Below are 22,322 nucleotides of genomic sequence, written 5' to 3'. Positions count from 1 at the left end.
CTCGGGCCTTATTGCTTAAGTATTCACTTTAGTGTTTTTGCTGACTTTACTGTAGTATTCACTAAATCTGCAAAAACACTACAGTGAACACTGTAGTATACTGTAGTATTTACAGTTAACTATAATGTAAATACTGTAATAAAAGATAATATAGTAATTAATGTAGTGTTTTGCAGATTGTAGTATACTGTAGTATTTACTATAGTGTTTCTGTGGACTGTAATATACTGTAGTATGTACTATAGTGTTTTTGTTTTATTATCTTCGATACATAGAAGTGGAGGCTTTCTCCTTGAGGAAACCTATTGGAGATATACTAAAAGAGAACATTTTCCATAACCTGTAGGTAGTAAGGACTAGGGTCTGAATAGAGTTCAGAGCTTCGGCTCCTTCTTATAACCTGTAAGGAACACAATATATGATATATACTTGCATGTCGGTTTCTCACATATGGGTGGCACAAATTGGGATATGGGGGGGGAATGGGTAGGGTATATGCAAATTATATGCAAATTAAATACTGTAGTATTTACTATAGTTTAAAAAATGTACACCACAATCCAGATAGAATTATTACAGTACCCTGAAAGCACATGCTATTGACAGTTAAGTTAAATTGTTTGCCTTGAATCTTTTGATATGTCATTCTCAGAAGTGCGGATCCTGGGCCTCCCGAGTGGCGCAGCGGTCTAAGGCACTGCAACGCAGTGCTGAGGCACCACTACAGCCTCGGGTTTGATCCCAGGCTATGTCACAGCCTGGGGCGGCGCACAATTGGGGAGAGTTTGTCCAGACGGAATTCCCTTGTCTCATCGTGCTCTAGCAACTCCTTGTGGCAGGCCGTGCACCTACAAGCTGACTTCAGTTGTCAGTTGAACAGTGTTTCCTCTGACACATTGGTGCGGCTGGCTTCCGGTTTAAGCGAGCAGTGTGTCAAGAAGCAGTGTGTTCTGGCAGGGTCGTGTTTCGGGGGATGCATGGCTCTCGACATTCACCTCTCCCGAGACCGTAGGGGAGTTGCAGCGATGAGAGAAGATCGTAACTACCAGTTGGATAACAAGAAATTGGGGGGTAAAATATTTATTTAATAAAGAAGTGCGGAACCTGGCTACATACAACGTACTAAATCTATAATCTTCTATGTAGTCATACATGTAGCTTTTTTTGCAATTGTTATTGTTGTTCTTTTTTAAGTTGAACAAAAGTCTCAACTTATATTACTAAATGTACGCAATATCAATGGAAAAGTATGTGAACTCAATGTTCAGCAAAGGCTGACATATAATAATGTAAAATGGAGATCTCACATACAAGCACTTCCATTAAGCTATAACCAAGGATGTAGACATCCTTGATATAAGTGAATCAGCATTAAGGGTCTATGGCTCTTCCTACAGGCAAGGCTGTTGGCACAACAGATCATAATCTGCTCTAGCTGTATGCTCCAGACACACCATTCGTTTGTCCGTTTCACTGAGCCAGTCAGATGGGTGGGCTAGTAATTAAATCCCAAAGTCTGGAGGTCAGAAATTGAGAATGAGACAGTCTCATATCTGAGAAGAAAAGGCAGCAGAGGACTCTGTGAAAGGGAATTTTGTTATTTTACATAAGAATGAAGGAAAGGATAAAATGATTAGCGGTTTGAGAGACAGAGGGACACAGTCCTGGAGCGGGTAATGATATAAGAGGAGAGGAGTGTAGAAGGAGTGTAGAAGCCCTCAATGTACGGACACTTCTCTGTATAGTTCTTCAGTTGGAGAATACAGCTAGTGACAGGAGGGTAGCTAAAGTGGTAGCGAGTGTTAACACGCGAGTGTTACGTGTTACGAGGTGTGATGGTAGGTTGTGAGTTTGGATGACTTGTTTAGTTAGTGTGTTCAGGAGACTGCATTGTAAAAGATGGCTGCCTCAGCCATCTCCAAGTTTTTTGAAGCGCCCTCTATTGATTGTTTGGTGAGGTTTCGTAAAGTAGACCTTGTAGCTATAGCTGACCATTATGGATTTGTATTCCCTGAGAAAGCCCTAAAGGCTGAGCTTTTGGTGCTAGTCAGGGAGGGTTTAGTGAGAGAACGGATTCTCTCACTGCAAGGAGAGGAGACGGGTAGACTTTCTGATGCCAAGTCAGAGGACAGGGCGGAGGAAGGGGTTCCTCGTACCCCCTTTACATTGCCCCGATTCGATCCTTTATCTTCTGCTTCGGGTCGTTCAGATGGGACTGCTAGGCTGAAGGTGAGGCTGGCTCGGTTAGAAATGGAGCAAAAAGATAAAGAGAGACAGATGAATTTTGAACTTGAAATTAGGAAAATAGAAGCTGACAAGGAGGTGAGGATCCGACAACTGGAGCTAGATGCTGGCTCCAGTGCGACTCCACAAGCTGCTCATCATCAAGCCCACTTCGATGTGAGTAAAAACATAGCTTTAGTCCCTCCATTCCGAGAGTCGGAAGTTGATTATTATTTCTCTGCGTTTGAGCGTGTGGCCGCTGCGCTGCATTGGCCACTCGAGGTTTGGCCGCTTCTGTTACAATGTAAATTGTCTGGGAAAGCCCAGGAAGTAGTAGCTGCTCTCTCCCTGGAAGACAGTTTACATTACGATACAGTTAAAACTACCGTGTTGCGGGCTTATGAGTTGGTGCCTGAAGCTTATAGGCAGCGCTTCAGGAACCACAAAAAAACGTCTCACCGTACATTTGTTGAATTTGCTAGGGACAAAGAGTCTCTGTTTAGTCGTTGGTGTTCAGCCAGCAAAGCTAACACCTTTGCTGATATTCGGGAGTTGATGCTGTTGGAGGACTTTAAAAGCAACCTCCCAGATAGACTTGTAGTTCATTTAAATGAACAGAAAGTGGTGACATTGGCCCAAGCAGCAGTGTTGGCAGATGAGTACGCTTTGACACACAAGACTGTCTTTGGTGCACCATGTTTTGAAGGCCGGACGATTACGTCATCAGTTCCTCGTTCAGGTCGCTTTTCCTCTAACAACCCTAAGCCTTTTCAAGAAATCCGTGAATGTTATTACTGTCACCAAAAGGGTCACGTGATTGCGGACTGCCCAGTTTTGAAAAATAAACCGAAACAGTCCCTGTCACCGTCCCCAAAAATGAAAGGTTTGGGTTTAGTCAAGTCTTTAGATCTTCCATTGGATCGAGTTGTTGATTCAGCAGTTGAGAAACCGGATCCTGTCTATGCTCCGTTTATCTCTGCCGGTTATGTTTCCTTAACAGGAGAACCAACTGATCAAAAGCCTATCCAAATCCTACGTGACACCGGGCGGCGCAGTCAGTAATCATTACTGATGCTTTACCCTGGTCTCCTGAAACGTATTGTGGCTCACATGTCATATTACAGGGGATAGAGACAAAAACCGTACCTGTACCATTACACTGGGTCCACTTAGTGTCAGACTTGGTATCAGGACGTTTCCGTGTTGGTGTAGTGTCTACACTGCCAGTATCAGGAGTATTGCTACTAGGGAATGATATTGCTGGTGGTAATGTCAGTCCTGTGTTAGAGGTAGTAGACAACCCAGAAATCAGAACTACAGATGAGAAATTGGTTCAAGCATTTCCACATGTTTTTCCTGCTTGTGTGTTAACGAGGGCACAATCTCGCAAGCTAGGAGATGTGGTGGATTTGGCTAGTTCTATTTTTGAGAATGTTGAGGTAGAAGACAATGCACTGAGTATTCCTTCTGCATTGCCGACAGTTTTTACCCCGTAAAAACTAAGGCAGGGGAAAACGAAATCGCGCCCCAATTACATGACATTCTTTTGTCTGTCACCCCTGAGAAGGTGATTGAATGTCAAAAGAAGACACCAGTCTTCGCAAGTGTTTTGCTTCGGTAATTTCCATTGAGGAAGCTAAAACTAGACAGACTGCCTACTTTATGGAAGCAGGAGTTTTGATGCGTAAATGGGCATCTCATGACACCATTAATGACTGGAGTGAAGTGTGTCAAGTGGTTGTTCCTACACCGTTCCGACAGCAGGTGCTGTCACTCGCCCATGACCAGGCGTGGTCTGGACACTTGGGGATCACAAAGACCTATAACCGGGTCCTTCGTCATTTCTTCTGGCCAGGTTTGAAGTCTGACGTGGTCCAATTTTGTAAAACATGTCACATATGTCAACTCACTGGGAAAGTGAATCAAACAGTTCCACGAGTGCCACTCTGCCCGATTCCTGTGGTAGGGGAACCGTTTGAAAGAGTGATAAAGACACCAGATCGAAGGCGTTCTTCCCGTGTGTGTCATGTTAACATGCTGAAAACATATTATGTGCGTGATTCTCCCGACAGCTCCTCAGGTAAGCCGGTCCAGCCCGCCGTCTCCAGTGTGGCTGCGGTGGTGCTGAAGCCTGGCTGGGACCTAGATGAGGATAAGGAGGACGGGTTGGAGTTACGCCATACATTACAGCAAGGTGAACGCCTATGTAATTCAGAGATGCTGAAGAAGTTACCTCTCAAATGGAACATTTGGATAATGATCAAACTAAGGATCTTATCCTATTGATAAACAGTTTTCTCAGTGTGTTTCAGGACATTCCAAGTCGCACATCCATCTTGGAACATGATGTGGGGAACGCTGTTCCTATACGTCAGCATCCGTACCGGGTTAATGCTAAGAAAAGAGAGGTAATGAAAAGTGAGGTAGCTTATTTATTACAGAATGACATGGCAAAACCCAGTAACAGCTCCTGGAGTTCTCCATGTATTCTTGTTCCTAAGCCTGACGGTACGTCCCGCTTATGTACGGACTATCGTCGCGTAAATGCAGTTACAAAGTCTGATTCTTTTCCTCTACCTCGCTTAGATGACTGTATTGATAGAATAGGCTCTGCTGCTTACGTTAGTAAGTTTGATTTGTTAAAAGGTTATTGGCAGGTGCCTCTGACCTCTCGAGCTTCTGACATATCGGCTTTTGTTACGCCAGATAACTTTGTACAATACACTGTGATGCCCTTTGGCATGTGTAATGCACCTGCTACTTTTCAACGGCTAGTTAACATTGTGTTTGAAGATGTGCCAAATTGTACTGCGTACCTTGACGATGTGGTGATTCATTCGTCTACTTGGTCTGATCATCTCTCCACTTTGAAAAGTGTGTTTCAGCGGTTGGAGAAGGCTTCTTTAACCCTCAATTTGGCCAAGTGTGAGTTTGGGAAGGCTACAGTGACTTACTTAGGGAAACAAGTGGGACGAGGTCAAGTGCGCCCAGTAACTGGCAAAGTGGAAGCAATTGTTGCCTTTCCTGCTCCCACTACTCGCCGCCAGTTGCGCAGATTCCTAGGGATGGTAGGGTACTATCGTACATTCTGTAAGAATTTCTCGACGGTAGTAGCTCCCCTTTCATCTCTGCTTAGTCCCAAGGTACCATTCAAGTGGTCCAAGGACTGTAACTACGCTTTTGAGTCCGCTAAAGCGCTACTTTGTAGTGCCCCAGTGCTTGCCGCCCCCAACTTTGACAAACCTTTTAAGTTGGAGGTAGATGCTAGTATTATGGGGGTGGGTGCGGTTCTCTTACAGGAAGATGAAGACGGAGTGGATCGGCCCGTCAGTTTCTTCTCCCGTAAGTTCAACTCGTGTCAGTCAAGGTACTCTACAATCGAACAAGAGACGCTGGCTTTATTGCTTGCCTTACAGTTCTTTGAGGTATATGTGGGCTCCAGTGCCTTGCCTGTAGTGGTCTTCACAGACCATAATCCGTTGGTGTTCTTGAAACAAATGTACAACCAGAACCGCCGCCTTATGCGGTGGGCTCTGATTGTGCAAAGATATAATGTACAGATAGCTTATGTGAAGGGCTCGGCGAATGTGGTTGCTGACGCTCTATCACGGGTTTACTAACTGGGGATACGTTGGCATTTATTATTGCAAAACTAGGTTTGCAATTTTTGTGGTGGGCGTGTTACGTTCCCCAGATTATGTGTTGTAGTTTGTGTATTTACATGTGTTTATTTCAGGAAATGGCTTCCTGAAATCCCTCAAGCAGCTGATTGGTCGACTCCAGGGCTAATTGGAGAGCTGACCCCGCCCCCTCGTCAAGACGCAGCTGTCTCCAATTACCCATTCCTTCTGACACTATATAAAAGCCAGTGTTCTGTTCAGGGGGGAGATCTCTTCTTTTTGGAGGTAGAGATTTTGCTGGAGGTAGGGATTGATTGTGATTGATTGTGATTGTGATTGTGATTGTGATTGTGATTGTGATTGTGATTGTGATTGTGATTGTGATTGTGATTGTGATTGTGATTGTGATTGTGATAGAGGTTGATTTTGCTGGAAAGTGGTATGTTCTGTGAGTTTGTTGCTCAGATAGAGCTTATTTGACATCCTTTTGTTTCTTAGTTTGTTTGAAATTGTTTAATATTCTGTTTCATTTGTTCCCAGGGGGAAAGGGGAAGGCACCTAGGGAGTGCTTAGGCAAGAGGCCCGCGGGCATACATATACCCGTAGCATATTCGCTGTCTAGACACACTAGGTAAGACCTGGGCGGACCACCCCTTGTATTTTGGTTAGGTCACCAGGTGGTGCTAAATTAGGTAAGTAGTGGGTAGGCAGGTAAAATAGGAGAGGGGGCTTTGAGATTTACTTTCTTTGCTTTGGTTCCGTCCAGCCCCTTTTCCCCATATTACCGTGTAAAGGAATAAAGTCCTTGTAAACGGTACCACATTCTGCCTGTTGTCATTCTTACTTGCACCTACAGTCCATACCTTTTTCGCTTCACGGAGAGTTTAGTTGTAGCAGGGTGTTGCGTTCCCTCTTCATAGAGGCGTGCGTAACAGCGAGACCTCTGACAATGATTCTACAACAGTATATGAGATATCAGCAGAGTGGGTTCAGGCGCAGTGGTTTGAGGTGAATGACGATATAACACATGATTAGTTATAATGCATCAACTCAACCGACCCTAGCCAACCAACCCCTTCCCAAAATCCTTGCTAGCATGCCAACTTTCCTCATTGGAGAGGGATTTCCAGACAGCTACCTGCAGGTCTGCACTGAGGTCCACTTCCTTTCCTTTTAGTGGAAATAATAGCCAGGCAGTAGCTAGAGGTCAGCAGGGGATGATGATGTGACTCAGTCCGGGTCTCTCTGACCTCATGTCAGTCATACCTAGTGGGCTACTCTCAGAGCATTTGACAGATTTTCAACCATGGTAAAACCCACTGGTGGAGCACAATTATTGGCATCCTGTAACATTCTCTCACATAGTGTATGAGGTCATCTCCACAATGCTACAGTCATTGGTAACCTACATTAGATATCATTCTATAGAGCAGACTCGCTGGACCTCCACAGTAAAAAGTATAATGACAGTAAAACATTACAGCCCAGTGGAGAGAATCATCCTCCACCGATGCTGAGTGGATCTGCCCTGCCGCTCCGCTGCTTGTTTTATATGGAAATACCATCAAGTCTGGAACAAAAAGAGGGAGGAAACACAGCACTTTTTGGAAGTGCCTTTGCGAGCCAAGAAAATACTTGGAGCTACTATTCAAGAAAAATGCTCCTAACACTTTTTTGGGTGGATGATTATGACTTTGTGAAATTAATCATTAGTGTCTCATAAGCCGATTGGTTTTTAGGAGGCATCAGCAGAGGCAGATGAGGAAATTAATTCATATAAAGACAGGGAGGTGGGTCTCCTGAGCTGATGGGGTTTATTACTGTGCTGCTAACACACTGTGGTGACAGGCAGGAGACAACACCTACAGATGGGGATGTAATGACAGGAGCAAAAGTCAAGAAAGGCTAGTAACTATTTATATAGACCACCTCTGTGTAATAACTTTGTAATATACTTACAGAAACATGTACAGTATGTCTATCAAGAGCCATGAACTGTAAAGAATGTTTACAGCGAGTGTATAAGGTGTTATAGGTTTACAAAACATGTTACCCCATTCAAAAGAACTTATCAAAGACATCCAAATAAAGTGAAATGAAGTCAAACGGTCATGAAAATCTGCTGCCAACTAGCCTGTATAATTATGAGCCCTTTTACAGGTAGACTTGGAGAAGGCATTCCACACAGAAGTGGTGGCTCAGCGACAGTGCAGTGCAGTATATAGAAATGTCCTTAACCGCTCCTTAAACCTTGAGTGATACATTGGGGTGTCTGAGGCAGCTTAATTGTGTCTGTGCCAGTGAAAGCAACCCCGGCAGACTGCAGATAAATTAAAAAAGGTCATTTTTCAAGAACAGTGCTCCTGGCAAAGGGAGGGACGCTCTCAAATTAAACCTCCACGAGAAGTCAACAATAATTCACACACACATGCGCACAATCTCACACACACAAATCTCTCACACACACACACACACACACACACACACACACACACACACACACACACACACACACACACACACACACACACACACACACACACACACACACACACACACACTTTGTCTTGCTCTGTGGGGAAGCCGATAGAGAACATGAGCCCAGTATGTATCGGCCAATCAACACTAATCTGGGTTAGAGGTCAAAGGAGTACACAAACACAGAGCGGTCACATTGGGACCCTTTCTTCCAAGCTGCTTTTCCAGCTGGGTGGCTCCGAGTCACAGGAAGCCATTCTTTTCTACAGAGCAGACAAAATCAAAGTTGGGGAGAGGAAACACTCACAGGCACAATAGGTCTGCACCCTGCCCTCTCTGACTGGAAAACAGCAACCACACATGGCACGTTGTGACGGTCGGTGCTACTGTAAGTGATGTTGTTCTAGTCAGGTATTGGTGGTTGGCTTAGTTAGTGCACTCTCTGTAAATCACAGCAAATCTTTATGAAGAGACAGTGAAGAGAAGAGAGGAGGATGCCTTGAAAGGTTCTGAGGATAGTGTTTCTGACCTTGGTGACCTTGATACTGATCGTTGTGATGATTGTGCTCAGTATGGCTGAGGAACCAGTGCAGGACATGAGTCATTTGACCCTGCATGGGAATGTCCTCTGTTTTTGAGTGTCTCTGGTAGCTCGCCTTCAGTGCTATCTCTTTTCCTGGCTTGCATCATGAGTACCACTGATCATAATCCTCTTTGACCCAAGGTTGAACCCTGAACACTGTTCCTCTTCTCTCTACTCACACACCTCCCCTCTGCTTCTCTGTGGGCACAGATACAGTAGATTCCCAAGGCCCTCTGGTGAATATCCCATTCCCTAAAGTGAATGGCTCGGACCAGCCCAGAGTGTTTGCTGTGACAGCACTAACTGCATTACATTCACAGTCCCTTATTCATGTTCCAACGCTGTAGGAGGGCTGAGGGTTCACTGAGAGCAAAAGTACCCAAACTGCTCCTTGTTCTGGATAAGTAAACACATTTGTAAATCAGATACAAATAATTGAAATATCATCAAACATGACAACAGTTGCTTGACTATACTGACTCTGCAACATTGCTGAGGTTTGCTTATCTGTCAGTCTGTCACTACCCGTTAAGGCTTCCCCACCCACAGCCACACTGTTGTACAGAGCCCAGCACAACCCTGTCTCACCTCTCCCTCGCTTCACTAGCAGTGCTCAACAAGCGTCTCTTTCTTCCACCGGCTTACAAAGGGCCGCATTCATGATACAGAGAGAGAGCTTCACACCAGCACTGTTTCCTAAGTGATAAACGGTCAACAAACTGAATGCCAGTTCCATGGTGTGACCACAGTGTGGGTGTGTATGTATGTGTGTGTGTGTGTGCCTGCGTATGTGTGTATTCTTTTTAAGGAACTCAGTCGAGCTTACAACTTACTCTTGATAATAGTAACAGTAGAATGCATAAGGTGCCATTTCGAAATTGTGTGTAGTACATAGTGCATCAGCAGTTTTCCTCTTGTCATGTCAGTCATTGCAGACCTTAGAGAGCTATTTATAACTTGTCAGAAATGTCCAGATCAACCAGCCCATGTGAGCTAATGTTTTTTTAGCTAGGTTGTTAGCCTGTTGATTTTGTTGTAATGTTTGAGTCACTCAGATATAACATGAACACATGTAAGACATGGCAAAACGTGTAGAAATACAGGAAATGAGCTTTTAAACTGCAGAATGGTCTTTCGGCCAATAAGAGGGGGGGTGAAAAGTTTGTGTCATGGACAGTACTTGTGCACATAGAGGGAAGGCGAGACATGTTCCCCAATGATGTAAGGGGGGCCAGAATGAAAGTTTGGGAACCACTGACTTGAGCTTGGAAGCTCAGGGGTGGGGGAACTCCCACTGTTCATCTGGGTCTCCTGTGCTGCTTATGGTAACTGAACGCGTGCTGAAAAACAATTAATTCAGCCCCTGGGTTAGCAGAGCTCCCTCCCTGGGCTCAGTGGTGACATGAGAGGACTTGCCTCACTCCCTCCATCCTCCCTGTGACCCGGGCTTACTCCACTGGCACAGCTCCGGTAGGGTGGCAGAGCTGCAGCCTGCCACAGCACAGCAACAAACACAACACAACAAACCCTTAAACTCCTCTGAACTCCCTCTTTCAAGCCCCTTCTCCCAGACGTCAACAAGGGTTTGACTATTTGTGATGTGAGAAGGGTAAACACAGTTAGATGTGATAGATGTCTGAGCAGTGCTAAAATAAGAAGACCTCTCTTCATGGAGTCAGTCACCTGAGAGAGCCATTAAAAGCCTTCTCCCCTGAGGAGAGATCCTTTGTGGGTGGCTAGCTGATACTACTGTAAAATCTTAGAGGGCTCTAAAAAGACCAATAAAGGGAAGAGTGAGTATGGTAAGCAGCAGACTTTGAGCCAGGGGAGGAGGGAGGGGGGCACAGTGAGAATAGCAGGATGAATCCCGTTAGTAGGTAGTGTACTGTATGAGCCCTGGGATTATTTCCTTGGCTACAGTCTATCAGGCCGCATGTTTCCATACTGATAAAAAAAATGAAATCCATGACAACGCCGGTGCTCAGTCCATTCATAGGAGGCTGGGAGAGGGTCTGGCGAAACATAAGAGATGACTGTCATAAGAGATGTTCTGCTCTGGACAGAGACCACACAGTGCTAGTCTGTGTGTATAAAAAAAACATGTCACCTTTATTTAACCAGGTAGGCTAGTTGAGAACATGTTCTCATTTACAACTGCGACCTGGCCAAGATAAAGCAAAGCAGTGCAACTCAAACAACAACACAGAGTTACACATGGAATAAACAAGCGTATGGTCAATAACACAATAGAAAGAAAAGAAAGAAAGTCTATATACAGTGTGTGTGTGTGTGTGTGTGTGTGTGTGTGTGTGTGTGTGTGTGTGTGTGTGTGTGTGTGTGTGTGTGTGTGTGTGTGTGTGTGTGTGTGTGTGTGTGCATGTCGTTTATTGATATAGAGTTTATTCTGATAGACAGTATTCTTTTGAAAAAAGAATTACAAGATTGTAGGAGAGCTTTTTCTACCTATAGAAAAGTTTTCAAGAAGAATACTTAATTCAGTCAGGAGAGAGGAGAGCCTCACTACAAGCACAACCCTGACACCTGCTGAACTCCCACTATATGTTAGTCGACAGTCGTATAGCTTTCTTGGCATACCCCATATCATTAGAGAACATGTAGCATTAGCTTAGTACAAATTGAGATGCAGCTGCATGAGAGGTGATGTCTGTCCATCGATTAGTCAGTCATGTATTTCAGGCTAAATGACTCAGTTGACTGTCATTATTAATAGCTTTGGCATTAATCAGGACATGCTAATGTGATTTCCAAGGCAGGTTAATAATGACTTCCACAGATCTAATTGAGGTCAATATGAAGCATGATTCCTATTCCTGTCAGTATAAAGCCAACATAGAGACAAGCAATGAGCCTCTGGAAGGGGTTGTCTTTACTCAACAGCCAGAGCAGAATGCATACTGAAGCCATGACAAAACCCAGGTATTTACAATGAAAGATGTCATATGTTATTATTCAAATGAAAACAAAACTACTGAATTAGTCGTTAATTTCTTCATTCTCTAGGGTAACGAAAACAAATATTTGAAAAATGTCTCCAAATGCAACATATTATTTACTAGAAATCCAATACTTAATAAAATCTCTAGAATTAGTCAATAACAAAAAAACACTGCATTATCACAACTCTGTCACAGGTTTGTACAACTGTAAACCCTGGCCTAAATTTTATTTGAGGTACTTTAACTTTTGAATGTCAATTCGTGATTGTATTTTTCTTAAACTTTTACTGTTATTTTGTGGTTCTTCAGAGAAAATATATGTGTAGTGATGTCCTATGTTTCATTGTTCTTGTATTGTAATTTGAAATGTAATAATAAATAAAAATATATATACAGACCTGCTCAAATTTGTTGGTACCACTCCACAAAAAACAAAGAATGCACAATTTTCTCTGAAATAACTTGAAACTGGCCAAAGTAATTGGCATCCACCACTGTTCATTCCATACTTAATAGAAATCAGACTCTGCTTTTTATTTTATATTCAACATAATATTGTAAATAATAAAACAAATGAAAATGTCATGGACAAAAATGATGGGACCCTTAACCAAATATTTTGTTGCACAACCTTTAGAGGCAATCACTGCAATCAAATGTTTTCTGTAGCTCTCAATGAGACTTCTGCACCTGTTAACAGGTAGTTTGACCCACTCTTCCTGATCAAACTGCTCCAGCTGTCTCAGGTTTGATGGGGACCTTCTCCAGACTGCAAGTTTCAGCTTTTTCCATAGATGTTGGACAGGATTCAGATCAGGACTCATAGAAGGCCACTTCAGAATAGTCCAATGTTTTGTTCTTATCCATTCTTGGGTGCTTTTAGCTGTTTGCTTTGGGTCATTATCCTGTTGGAGGACCCATGACCTGCGACTGAGACAGAGCTTTCTTACACTAGGCAGTACGTTTCGCTACAGAATGCTTTGATAGTCTTGAGATTTCATTGTGCCCTGGACAGATTCAAGGCACCCTGTGCCAGGCACTGCAAGGCAGCCCCAGAACATAACCGAGCCTCCTCCATGTTTCACTGTAGGTATGGTGTTCTTTTCTTTGAAAGCTTCATATTTTCATCTGTGAACAATAAGCTGATGTGACTTGACAAAAAGCTCCAGTTTTGACTCATCTGTCCAAAAGACATTCTCCCAGAAGGATTGTGGCTTGTCAATATGCATTTTAGCAAATTCCAGTCTGGATTTTTTATGTTTTTCTTTCAAAAGTGGAGTCCTCCTGGGTCTTCTTCCATGGAGCCCACTTTTGCTCAAAAAGTGATGGTGCGATCAGAAACTGATGTACCTTCACCTTGGAGTTCAGCTTGTATCTTTTTGGCAGTTATCCTTGGTTCCTTTTCTACCATTCGCACTATCCTTATGTTCAATTTGGGGTCAAATTTCCTCTTGTGGCCAGGGAGGTTGGCTCCAGTTCAATGGACCTTAAACGTCTTAATAATATGTGTAACTGTTGTCACAGGAACATCAAGCTGCTTGGAGTTGGTCTTATAGCATTTACCTTTACCATGCTTGTCTATAATTTTCTTCCTGATCTCCTCAGACAAATCTCTCCTTTGTTTTCTCTGATCAATGTTCAGTGTGATGCACACAATGATACGAAACAGCACAGTGACTACTTTTCTCTGGTCCATGTTCAGTGTGATGCACACAATGATACCAAACAGCACAGTGACTACTTTACTCTGGTCCATGTTCAGTGTGACGCACACAATGATACCAAACAGCACAGTGACTACTTTCTCTGGTCCATGTTCAGTGTGATGCACACAATGATACCAAACAGCACAGTGACTACTTTACTCTGGTCCATGTTCAGTGTGACGCACACAATGATACCAAACAGCACAGTGACTACTTTACTCTGGTCCATGTTCAGTGTGATGCACACAATGATACCAAACAGCACAGTGACTACTTTACTCTGGTCCATGTTCAGTGTGACGCACACAATGATACCAAACAGCACAGTGACTACTTTACTCTGGTCCATGTTCAGTGTGATGCACACAATGATACCAAACAGCACAGTGACTACTTTACTCTGGTCCATGTTCAGTGTGACGCACACAATGATACCAAACAGCACAGTGACTACTTTACCCCATTTAAATAGGCTGTTAATGTTGTAAATGACTATTGTAGCTGGAAACGGCTGATTTTGTATGGAATATCTACATGGGCGTACAGAGGCCCATTATCAGCAACCAGCACTCTTCTGTTCCAATGGCAGGTTGTGTTAGCTAATCCAAGTTTATAATTTTAAAAGGCTAGTTGATCATTAGAAAACCCTTTTGCAATTATGTTAGCAAAGCTGAAAACTGTTATGCTAATTAAAGAAGCAATAAAACTGCCCTTTCGACTAGTTGAGTATCTGGAGCATCAGCATTTGTGGGTTTGATTACAGGCTCAAAATGGACAGAAACAAAGAACTTTCTTCCGAAACTCGTCAGGCTATTCTTGGTCTGAGAAATGAAGGCTAATCCACGCGAGAAATTGCCAAAAAACTGAAGATCTCATACACTGTGTACAACTCCCTTCACATAACAGTTCCATCTGGCTTTAACCAGAATAGAAAGAGGAGTGGGAGGCCCAACTGAGCAAGAGGACAAGTACATTAGAGTGTCTAGTTTGAGAAACAGATGCCTCACAAGTCCTCAACTAGCAGCTTCATTAAATAGTACCCGCAAAACACTAGTCTCAATGTCAGCAGTGAAGAGGCGACTCCGAGATGCTGGCCTTCTAGGCAGAGTTGTAAAGAAAAAGCCATATCTCAGACTGGCCAATAAGAAGAAAAGATTAAGATGGGCAAAAGAGGGCCTCCTGGGTGGCGCAGTGGTCTAAGGCGCTGCATTGCTAGCTGTGCCATCAGAGATTATGGGTCATATAACAGGGAGGAAGTCCCTCAGACAGAGAACACAATAACAAGTTCAAAAGTTCAAATGGGTCTCCTTCACAAAGAAAGGTGAACCATTGGAGGTGTGGTGTGGGAAGATAGCCTAACCAAATTGATATTACTAGTTTGTCTTGCCTAAACTAAAGTAAAAGTGTAAAATCAATGATGAAGTGGAGCGGCAAGCTGTCAAAAACAGCAGATTTTCGTTCCTCACACCGTCAGACTCTTGGGTGTTAACAAGGTGTGGCAACTTTTTCCTTGACGTGTCCCAGACTTATAATGACAGGCCTTATCATCAGTCTTCCAGTCCCAGCCTCCTCTGATGTCCTCTGTGGCCTCATACGGAGAGACAGAGACACAGTCCAGATCACCTCCTGTGCCCTCTGGCCCTGCACTGAAGGGCAACTCATCTCAGATTGGAGCTTTGTTCAAGTATTGGATAGACACTGCATAGTACTGTATATGGCCAGATAAACAAAGATGGGGGTGTCAACAGAAATATGGAGAGAGAGAGGGGGGGAAGGATAGATGGAGAGAAAGGGGAAAGTGCGTGTGAGGGGACCGAATGCTCATTGCTCAAAGCAAACAACCAAATTGAATGGCTCAATGAACTGGGGCCCATACAAACACTCACTGTCACACACACACACAACTCACTGAGCATCACTTAGCCTACACACATGCATACACCCATAAACACAAGAACACACCCACCCATATGCAAACACACTAACCTGCTAACCTGTTAGAAGATAGATGAAGTAAGAAAATCACACTTTGACGAATCTTACATACAAGACCACAAAGCTGAGTTCACACTGGCAACTGAATCTCAAAACCTCTGTCTTAGCCTACACACAGTCTAGTTTCTAGTCTTAACCATAGCCATGGTTCAGTAGGTCCCTACATGGTTAGTGTCAGTGAGATTCACTTCAACAGACCACAGCTTGAAACCACCTCTTACTTTGAGCTATTAATTCAAGTATGCAGAGTGTCAAATTCAATTGATGCAACAAAGACCAAGCTGTGTTTTATCCAAAACAAGAGCCAGCAGGCCTAAGCAGCAGCCAAGCCAATGGCTTCATTCTGGCCAGTGTCATCATGTAGTAAGCTGTGCTGGTCTGGAACACAGCACCATTTACCCTCCCTCAAACCATGCATCTCACTTCTGTTACTTAATTAACACGCAAAAAAGTGGAACAGATTGTTTTCCGTGTGTTCGCATACCAGTTTGATAAAGACATGTTGAATCCCAAATACAGTGATGTATTGTTCTGTGAATCTGAGACTGAAATTCCCCTCCACCAGAATAGCGATGATACAACAGAATAAATCAGTGGAGTAAGGTCTGTGGGAGAAGGGACACTGACATCATTTAGATTTATTTGTGATGACTCACCAACCGTGAATTTAGCACTTGGTATGAATCATTCCATTGGTTATCACCCTGATAGCACTGCTAAAGAGGGGGTGTATTTCAAAAGCAGAAATATGTTTTTAATAATGCATGAAACTCCCTGCTAATGGGCACAGTGGAACCGATCAAAGGCCTATCCAGGGGGTGTCAGGCTCCACTGTGCCCACAGGCATACCTTCAAGAGGAGCCATGCACAGAGAAATTATCAAACAGCAAATTACCCAGCTTTGATTCTACTCCTCAGGCTGCACAGAAGACATTATAGAACAAAGTTGCAGGTCTCCTGTGAAAGCAGCAGTTTCACTTGTGGCATCAGTTAGACGGCTGCAGCACACAGGGCATGTTCACAGACAGACAGAACTATGGAAACCCATCACATCAGCTCTAAGCTGTTCCTCCCCACAAACACAGGAAATACGTTTGTCAGAGAGGCAATTGTTTCCAAACAGGTGCATGAACTATTTCACCGAAGGGGGTAGGCAATACAAGGTATAGAGGGAGCTTTATCCCTCACACAGGGTTATCAGAATTATCTGTTGTTTCATATGCCATTTAGGAGAGGAGAGAAGAAGGAAAGAGAAGGAAATATGTCACTTCTATGCAATGCTGCTCTTCCTCTCACATCTGTTCAGAATTTTTCTGAATCACAGAGTACATAAATTAAAGTCGATTAATGCTGTGTTAGCACATTTAGTATAGATCCAAGGGTAGATAAGTACATCAATAATTGAGAGCTGAATTTAAATTGTACAAACTTAGAGCTGCAAAGAACATAAAGATGCTGTTGCAAATGCCTGGAGAAACCGACGTTCTTTTGTGAAACCAAGGTTCTGTAAGCATATGAAAAGATCATTTTCTGTATAGCAATAGATATTTCAGACAGTAGTTCTTGCTCTTGTGTGTGAGGAGTGCAAGGCACTGTTGAGACTTGTAGCTCAAGCCTACACTTTGAGTTCAGTACAGTTCAATGTGACTGTGTGACAGTGGATGGAGAAGGCACTCTTACCTTCCCTGGGGCTTTGGTCTTGTTATTGTTGTTGCTGCAGGAGGACAAGTTGACATCCTCGTGAACTCGGTCCAGAAGCCAAAGCAGGAACTCCAGGGCGTCATGTTGGGAGTTTCCTCGGAATTGGGATCCATACTTGGATACTATACTCTAGAGAAGGAAAGGAGAGTCACATGGTCAATGAAGGAGTCCATGTAAAACTGTATTGTAAACATTGGTGAATTAGTGCGTCTTCAATGGACAGAGAAAACAGATTAGCTGACTGTTGTTTTAAAATCATTACATTGATGTAATTCAAGATGAATGTACTATAACCACACAGTGTGCTTTTGAAGTAAAGACTTGCCTAAATGCATGAATAACCTTTTGCTGTCCGGATAATCCGAACATTTTGCATAAGAGTGAAAAACTAAAACAGCAGTGGGATAATTCAGATCCAAATCTGACAGCTTGTTAGGATTTGAGATGTGACAGGAATACCCAAATTGCAGTACCAAAAGCTATTGGTTTGTTTACTGCCATTCCCGCTTACATAGAAACATGAAACACACAGTGTGATATTCACTGGCCAACTGAGGTGTGCAAGACCCTATATAATCAGTTTTATTTTTTGCCAAATTCCATTTGTTTTTTTCCCCAAATTCCGTTTTCTCCGTTTGTTTTTTCCAGGTTTCTGTTTTTTCAGGTTTTTGCTCTCAAAATATTTTTTTTAGATAGAAAACAACAACATTTTATGTTTTAGGTCCACACCAATGCTTAAACCACATCAGGAGACCCCTTTTGAGGTCTGGGAAAAATATATTACATTTACATTTTTGGGTGTAGATCCCCTTTTATTTATTGCACAGCAACACTGTTTGGTTAGCGGTGTTTCTGGAGGACACGTGATTGCAGAGTTTGCTAAACAAATCGCCACTGGATTGATGCAGATAATCATGATATCATTCTGCCAGGTAGGTATAGGCTTTTGGGAAAGCCTTCCCATCTCCAGAAGATGGATCATTATTAGCATCATTGCTAATGCCTACACAAAAAGTGGTAGACAAACGAGCACACGCAGACAGGGGAATTCACGTGTTGCCTCTTCAGAAAGTTTAAGGAAAATACGAATCACTGATGCATTTTGTTCCTGTCTTAACACCATAGTGCCCTCAAAGCTCATCACTAAGCTAAGGATCCTGAGACTAAACACCTAAAAGTTAGGCAACAACACATCTGCCACGCTGATCTTCAACACGGGGGGCCCCTCGAGGGTGCGTGCTTAGTCCCCTCCTATACTCCCTGTTCACCCACAACTGCTCATTCAAGCACGACTCCAACACCATCATTAAGTTTGCAGACGACACAACAATGGTAGGCCTGATCACCGACAACGATGAGACAGCCTGTAGACAGGTTAGACACCTGATAGTGTAGTGCCAAGACAACAACCTCTCCCTCAACGTGATCACCTCGTGGACTACAAGAAAAGGAGGGCCAAGCACTCCCCCATTCACATTGACAGGGCTGTAGTGGAGCAGGTCGAGAGCTTCAAGTTTCTTGATGTCCACATCACCAACAAACCATCATGGTCCCAACACACGAAGACAGTGGTGAAGAGGGCACGACAATGCCTAATCCCCTTCAGGAGACTGAAAATATTTGGCATGGGTCCTCAGATCCTCAAAAAGTTCTACAGCTGCACCATCGAGCGCATCTTGACTGGTTGCATCATCGCCCGGTATGGCAACTGCTCGGCATATGACCGCAAGGTGCTACAGAGAGTAGTGCGAACGGCCCAGGACATCACTGGGGCTAAGCTTCCTGCCATCCACCCTCTATACCAGGGTGTGTCAGCGGAAGGCCCTAAAATGTTTTAAAGACTCCAGCCACTCTAGTCATAGACTGTTCTCTCTGCTACCGCACGGCAAGCGGTACCGGAGCGCCAAGTCTAGGTCCAAGAGGCTCCATAACAGCTGCTATCCCAAAGCCATAAGACTACTGAACAGTTCATTGAATGGCTACCTGGACTACTTGAATTGACCCCCCTTTTTATTTTTATTTACGCTGCTGCTACTTGTCATTTATTATTTATGGATAGTCATTTCACCATTACCTACATGTACATATTACCTCAATTACCTCGACTAACCTGTACCCCCACACATTGACTCTGTACCGGTATCCCCTGTTTATAGCCTCGTCATTGTCATTTTATAGTGTTCCTTTTGTTATAACTTTAGTTTATTTAGTAAATATTTTTTTTACTTTCATTTTTCTAAACACTGCATTGTTGGTTAAGGGCTTGTAAGTAAAAGCATTTCACAGTAAGGTCAACACATCTTGTATTCGGCGCAAGTGACAAATACAATTTTATTTGATTTATGGTAATCTTGTGCAAATTAATTAATTTTCTAACAAGTTCAATACATTTAGTTGATTTCCTGTTAAGTTCAATAAATGTTTTAATATTATTGAATTCCATTTTAATGTCTGGATTCCGTGATTCTGTCCGCGTTCTCCGCATCGCAGATTTTATAGGACCCTAGGTGTGTCTGTTGGTCCACCTGTGGCTGCACACAGGATCCCTTCTTCAGGAAGCTCAGCTGTAGGCTTAATTCCTGTAGCACAGCCCCCACAGTGGACCCACAGCGGGTCAATCATTGCCTCAAGCCCTGTGTCCGTCTCCACAGAACGCAGAACAAAGGGATTCTTGAATTGCAAATTCTCCCTAATGCTCTTCACGCTTCCCTCGTCACCCACTGTCTGAGACAAAGCTATTTCAGGTCCCGGGCAGAACATTCTCAAATGCTGCTGAGCCCAATCAGAGCTGACCTTGGATGGCTCCCACTGAACCCCCTCATATTCAGTTATTCAGAAACATTTGTCTCAACACCACACACACACAACTATAGTACTAGTATTACCCAAACTTAACTGACAGATATAAAGACCGTTCTTTTGACATTTAAGAAAGCAACATCAAATGAAATATGTCTGTAGATATCACTATGCCACAAAAAAGTAGGTTGAAGAATACTTAAGCCCACATGGAACACAATGTAAATTGAAATCTGTGGTTTAAGACTGAGTGGCACACGACTCAATTACTCTGGAATTAACCGGCTGAACCGCAGCTGGCAGCCTGAAGGAGCCTCAGCAGTAATGAGAGATTATGGAGAAAACAGCAGCCTGTGATCACTGCCTAATAATCCCTGGTATCTAACAGACATACTGTATGACTCTATCATACAGTACAGTAGATCTCGCTATCATTGGTACAACCTGTATAATAACACACTGTGTGTGGGAGGTACTGCTTTCTCTACCTATCTTCAAAGTAGCTACTCAGCTGAACATTGTACAAAGTGAACACACATTCATAAACAGAGAGCAAAGTGATTATTGGGATGTGTCAAAGCAAAAGTAAGAGTAGAAGAGAGTAGTCTCCGAAATGCTGCCTGAAAGTGTACCTCTTCCTACAGTGTCTATTTTTAGTCAGAGACAAAGTCAGGTGAGAAGTATCACACTGTTCAGGTCCTTACACACAATTACACAAAATGTGGACAACAAAATTAAAACATCACAATCACAGGGCCATAACTCAGACTGTGCAGACAAATCCATTGTCTAGTTGTCCCTGTGCCAGCAGCAAGTCTGTCCCTTTTGTGTCAAGAAAGAACAGTATGACATAATGGCCTCTTGGAGACTGGCAGCACAGCACAGAAGATAGCCTTCATGTAATAGGTTTGCTCATTGTACAGCTTTAACCTACTGTAAATATCTTGCATGGAAGGCAAAGCACAATTGAGGTAGCAAGATGAAAGACCTATATTGATGTTGTACGACTTGTTTTGTTGTGTTCTACATAGCCTAAGTTAGTCTGATGGCAGTGTACAGACAATAAAGATTTTAACTCTTGACATACTTTAAATTAACTCTCCAAGGCAGTTTCCAGAAATAAGCTCTCTGTAGACACATAATGCTACAATTACCTGCTGCTGTTACAGAGGCAAATCTCCCATGGTAATTATAGTTATCTTCATCAGTGTCCATGAAATCTGGTAATTGCGTCAGATAAATAATTGATACTGTAGATAAGGTATAGTTTTCTCTGTGGTGTCCACAATGGCCATTTTGACCTAATTACATATAACTCTGGACTGTGTAATATGTGTGTATAATTAATGCTCTGGTTTATGAGGTATCTGACTCAAACTGACAATTAATACTTTATTTTATTTCACCTTTATTTAACCAGGTAGGCCAGTTGAGAACAAGTTCTCATTTGCAACTGCGACCTGGCCAAGATAAAGCAAAGCAGTTCGACACATACAACAACACAGAGTTACACATGGAATACAAACATACAATCAATAATACAGTAGAAAAATCTATATACAGCATGTACAAATGAGGAAGGATAAGGGAGGTAAGGCAATACATAGGCCATGGTAGCAAAGTAATTACAATATAGCAATTAAACACTGGAATGGTAGGATGTGCAGAAGATGAATGTGCAAGTAGAGATACTGGGGTGCAAAGCAGCAAGATAAATAAATAAATACAGTATAGGGATGAGGTAGATTGGATGGGCTATTTACAGATGAGCTATGTACAGGTGCAGTGATATGTGAGCTGCTCTGACAGCTGGTGCTATCATTTAGGACCTTGAGTGTGGCTGAGGTGCACCCATGACCAGCTCTGAAACCAGATTGCATAGTGGAGAAGGTACGGTGAGATTCGAAAATGGTCTGTAATCTGTTTGTTAACTTGGCTTTCCAAGACCTTAGAAAGGCAGGGTAGAATAGATATAGGTCTGTAGCAGTTTGGGTCTAGAGTGTCTCCCCCTTTGAAGAGGGGGATGACCGCGGCAGCTTTCCAATCTATGGGAATCTCAGACGATACGAAAGAAAGGTTGAACAAGCTAGTAATAGGGGTTGCAATAATTTAGGCAGATAATTTTAGAAAGAGAGGGTCCAGATTAGAGCTCGGCCGATTAATCGGAATGGCCGATTAATTAGGGCCGATTTCAAGTTTTCTTAACAATCGGAAATTGGTATTTTTGGACACCTTTATTTAACTAGGCACGTCAGTTAAG

General features: G+C 43.1%; 1 protein-coding gene across 1 annotated transcript in view; it reads right to left on the bottom strand.

Annotated features, from left to right (window-relative positions):
• The window catches only part of LOC112247019 (ubiquitin carboxyl-terminal hydrolase 43), a 116,124-nt gene that overhangs the window by 85,164 nt on the left and 8,638 nt on the right, over window positions 1–22,322 (bottom strand). Inside the window, exon 2 of the mRNA XM_042307408.1 lies at window positions 17,243–17,392. Coding sequence (XP_042163342.1) covers window positions 17,243–17,392 — 150 coding nt within the window. The remainder of the gene's footprint in view (window positions 1–17,242; window positions 17,393–22,322) is intronic.

Source organism: Oncorhynchus tshawytscha, linkage group LG27 (assembly GCF_018296145.1).
Source record: "Oncorhynchus tshawytscha isolate Ot180627B linkage group LG27, Otsh_v2.0, whole genome shotgun sequence".
NCBI lineage: Eukaryota > Metazoa > Chordata > Actinopteri > Salmoniformes > Salmonidae > Oncorhynchus > Oncorhynchus tshawytscha.
The sequence above is the reverse complement of the archived record's forward strand: the minus strand, read 5'-3'. Positions and strand labels throughout refer to the sequence as shown.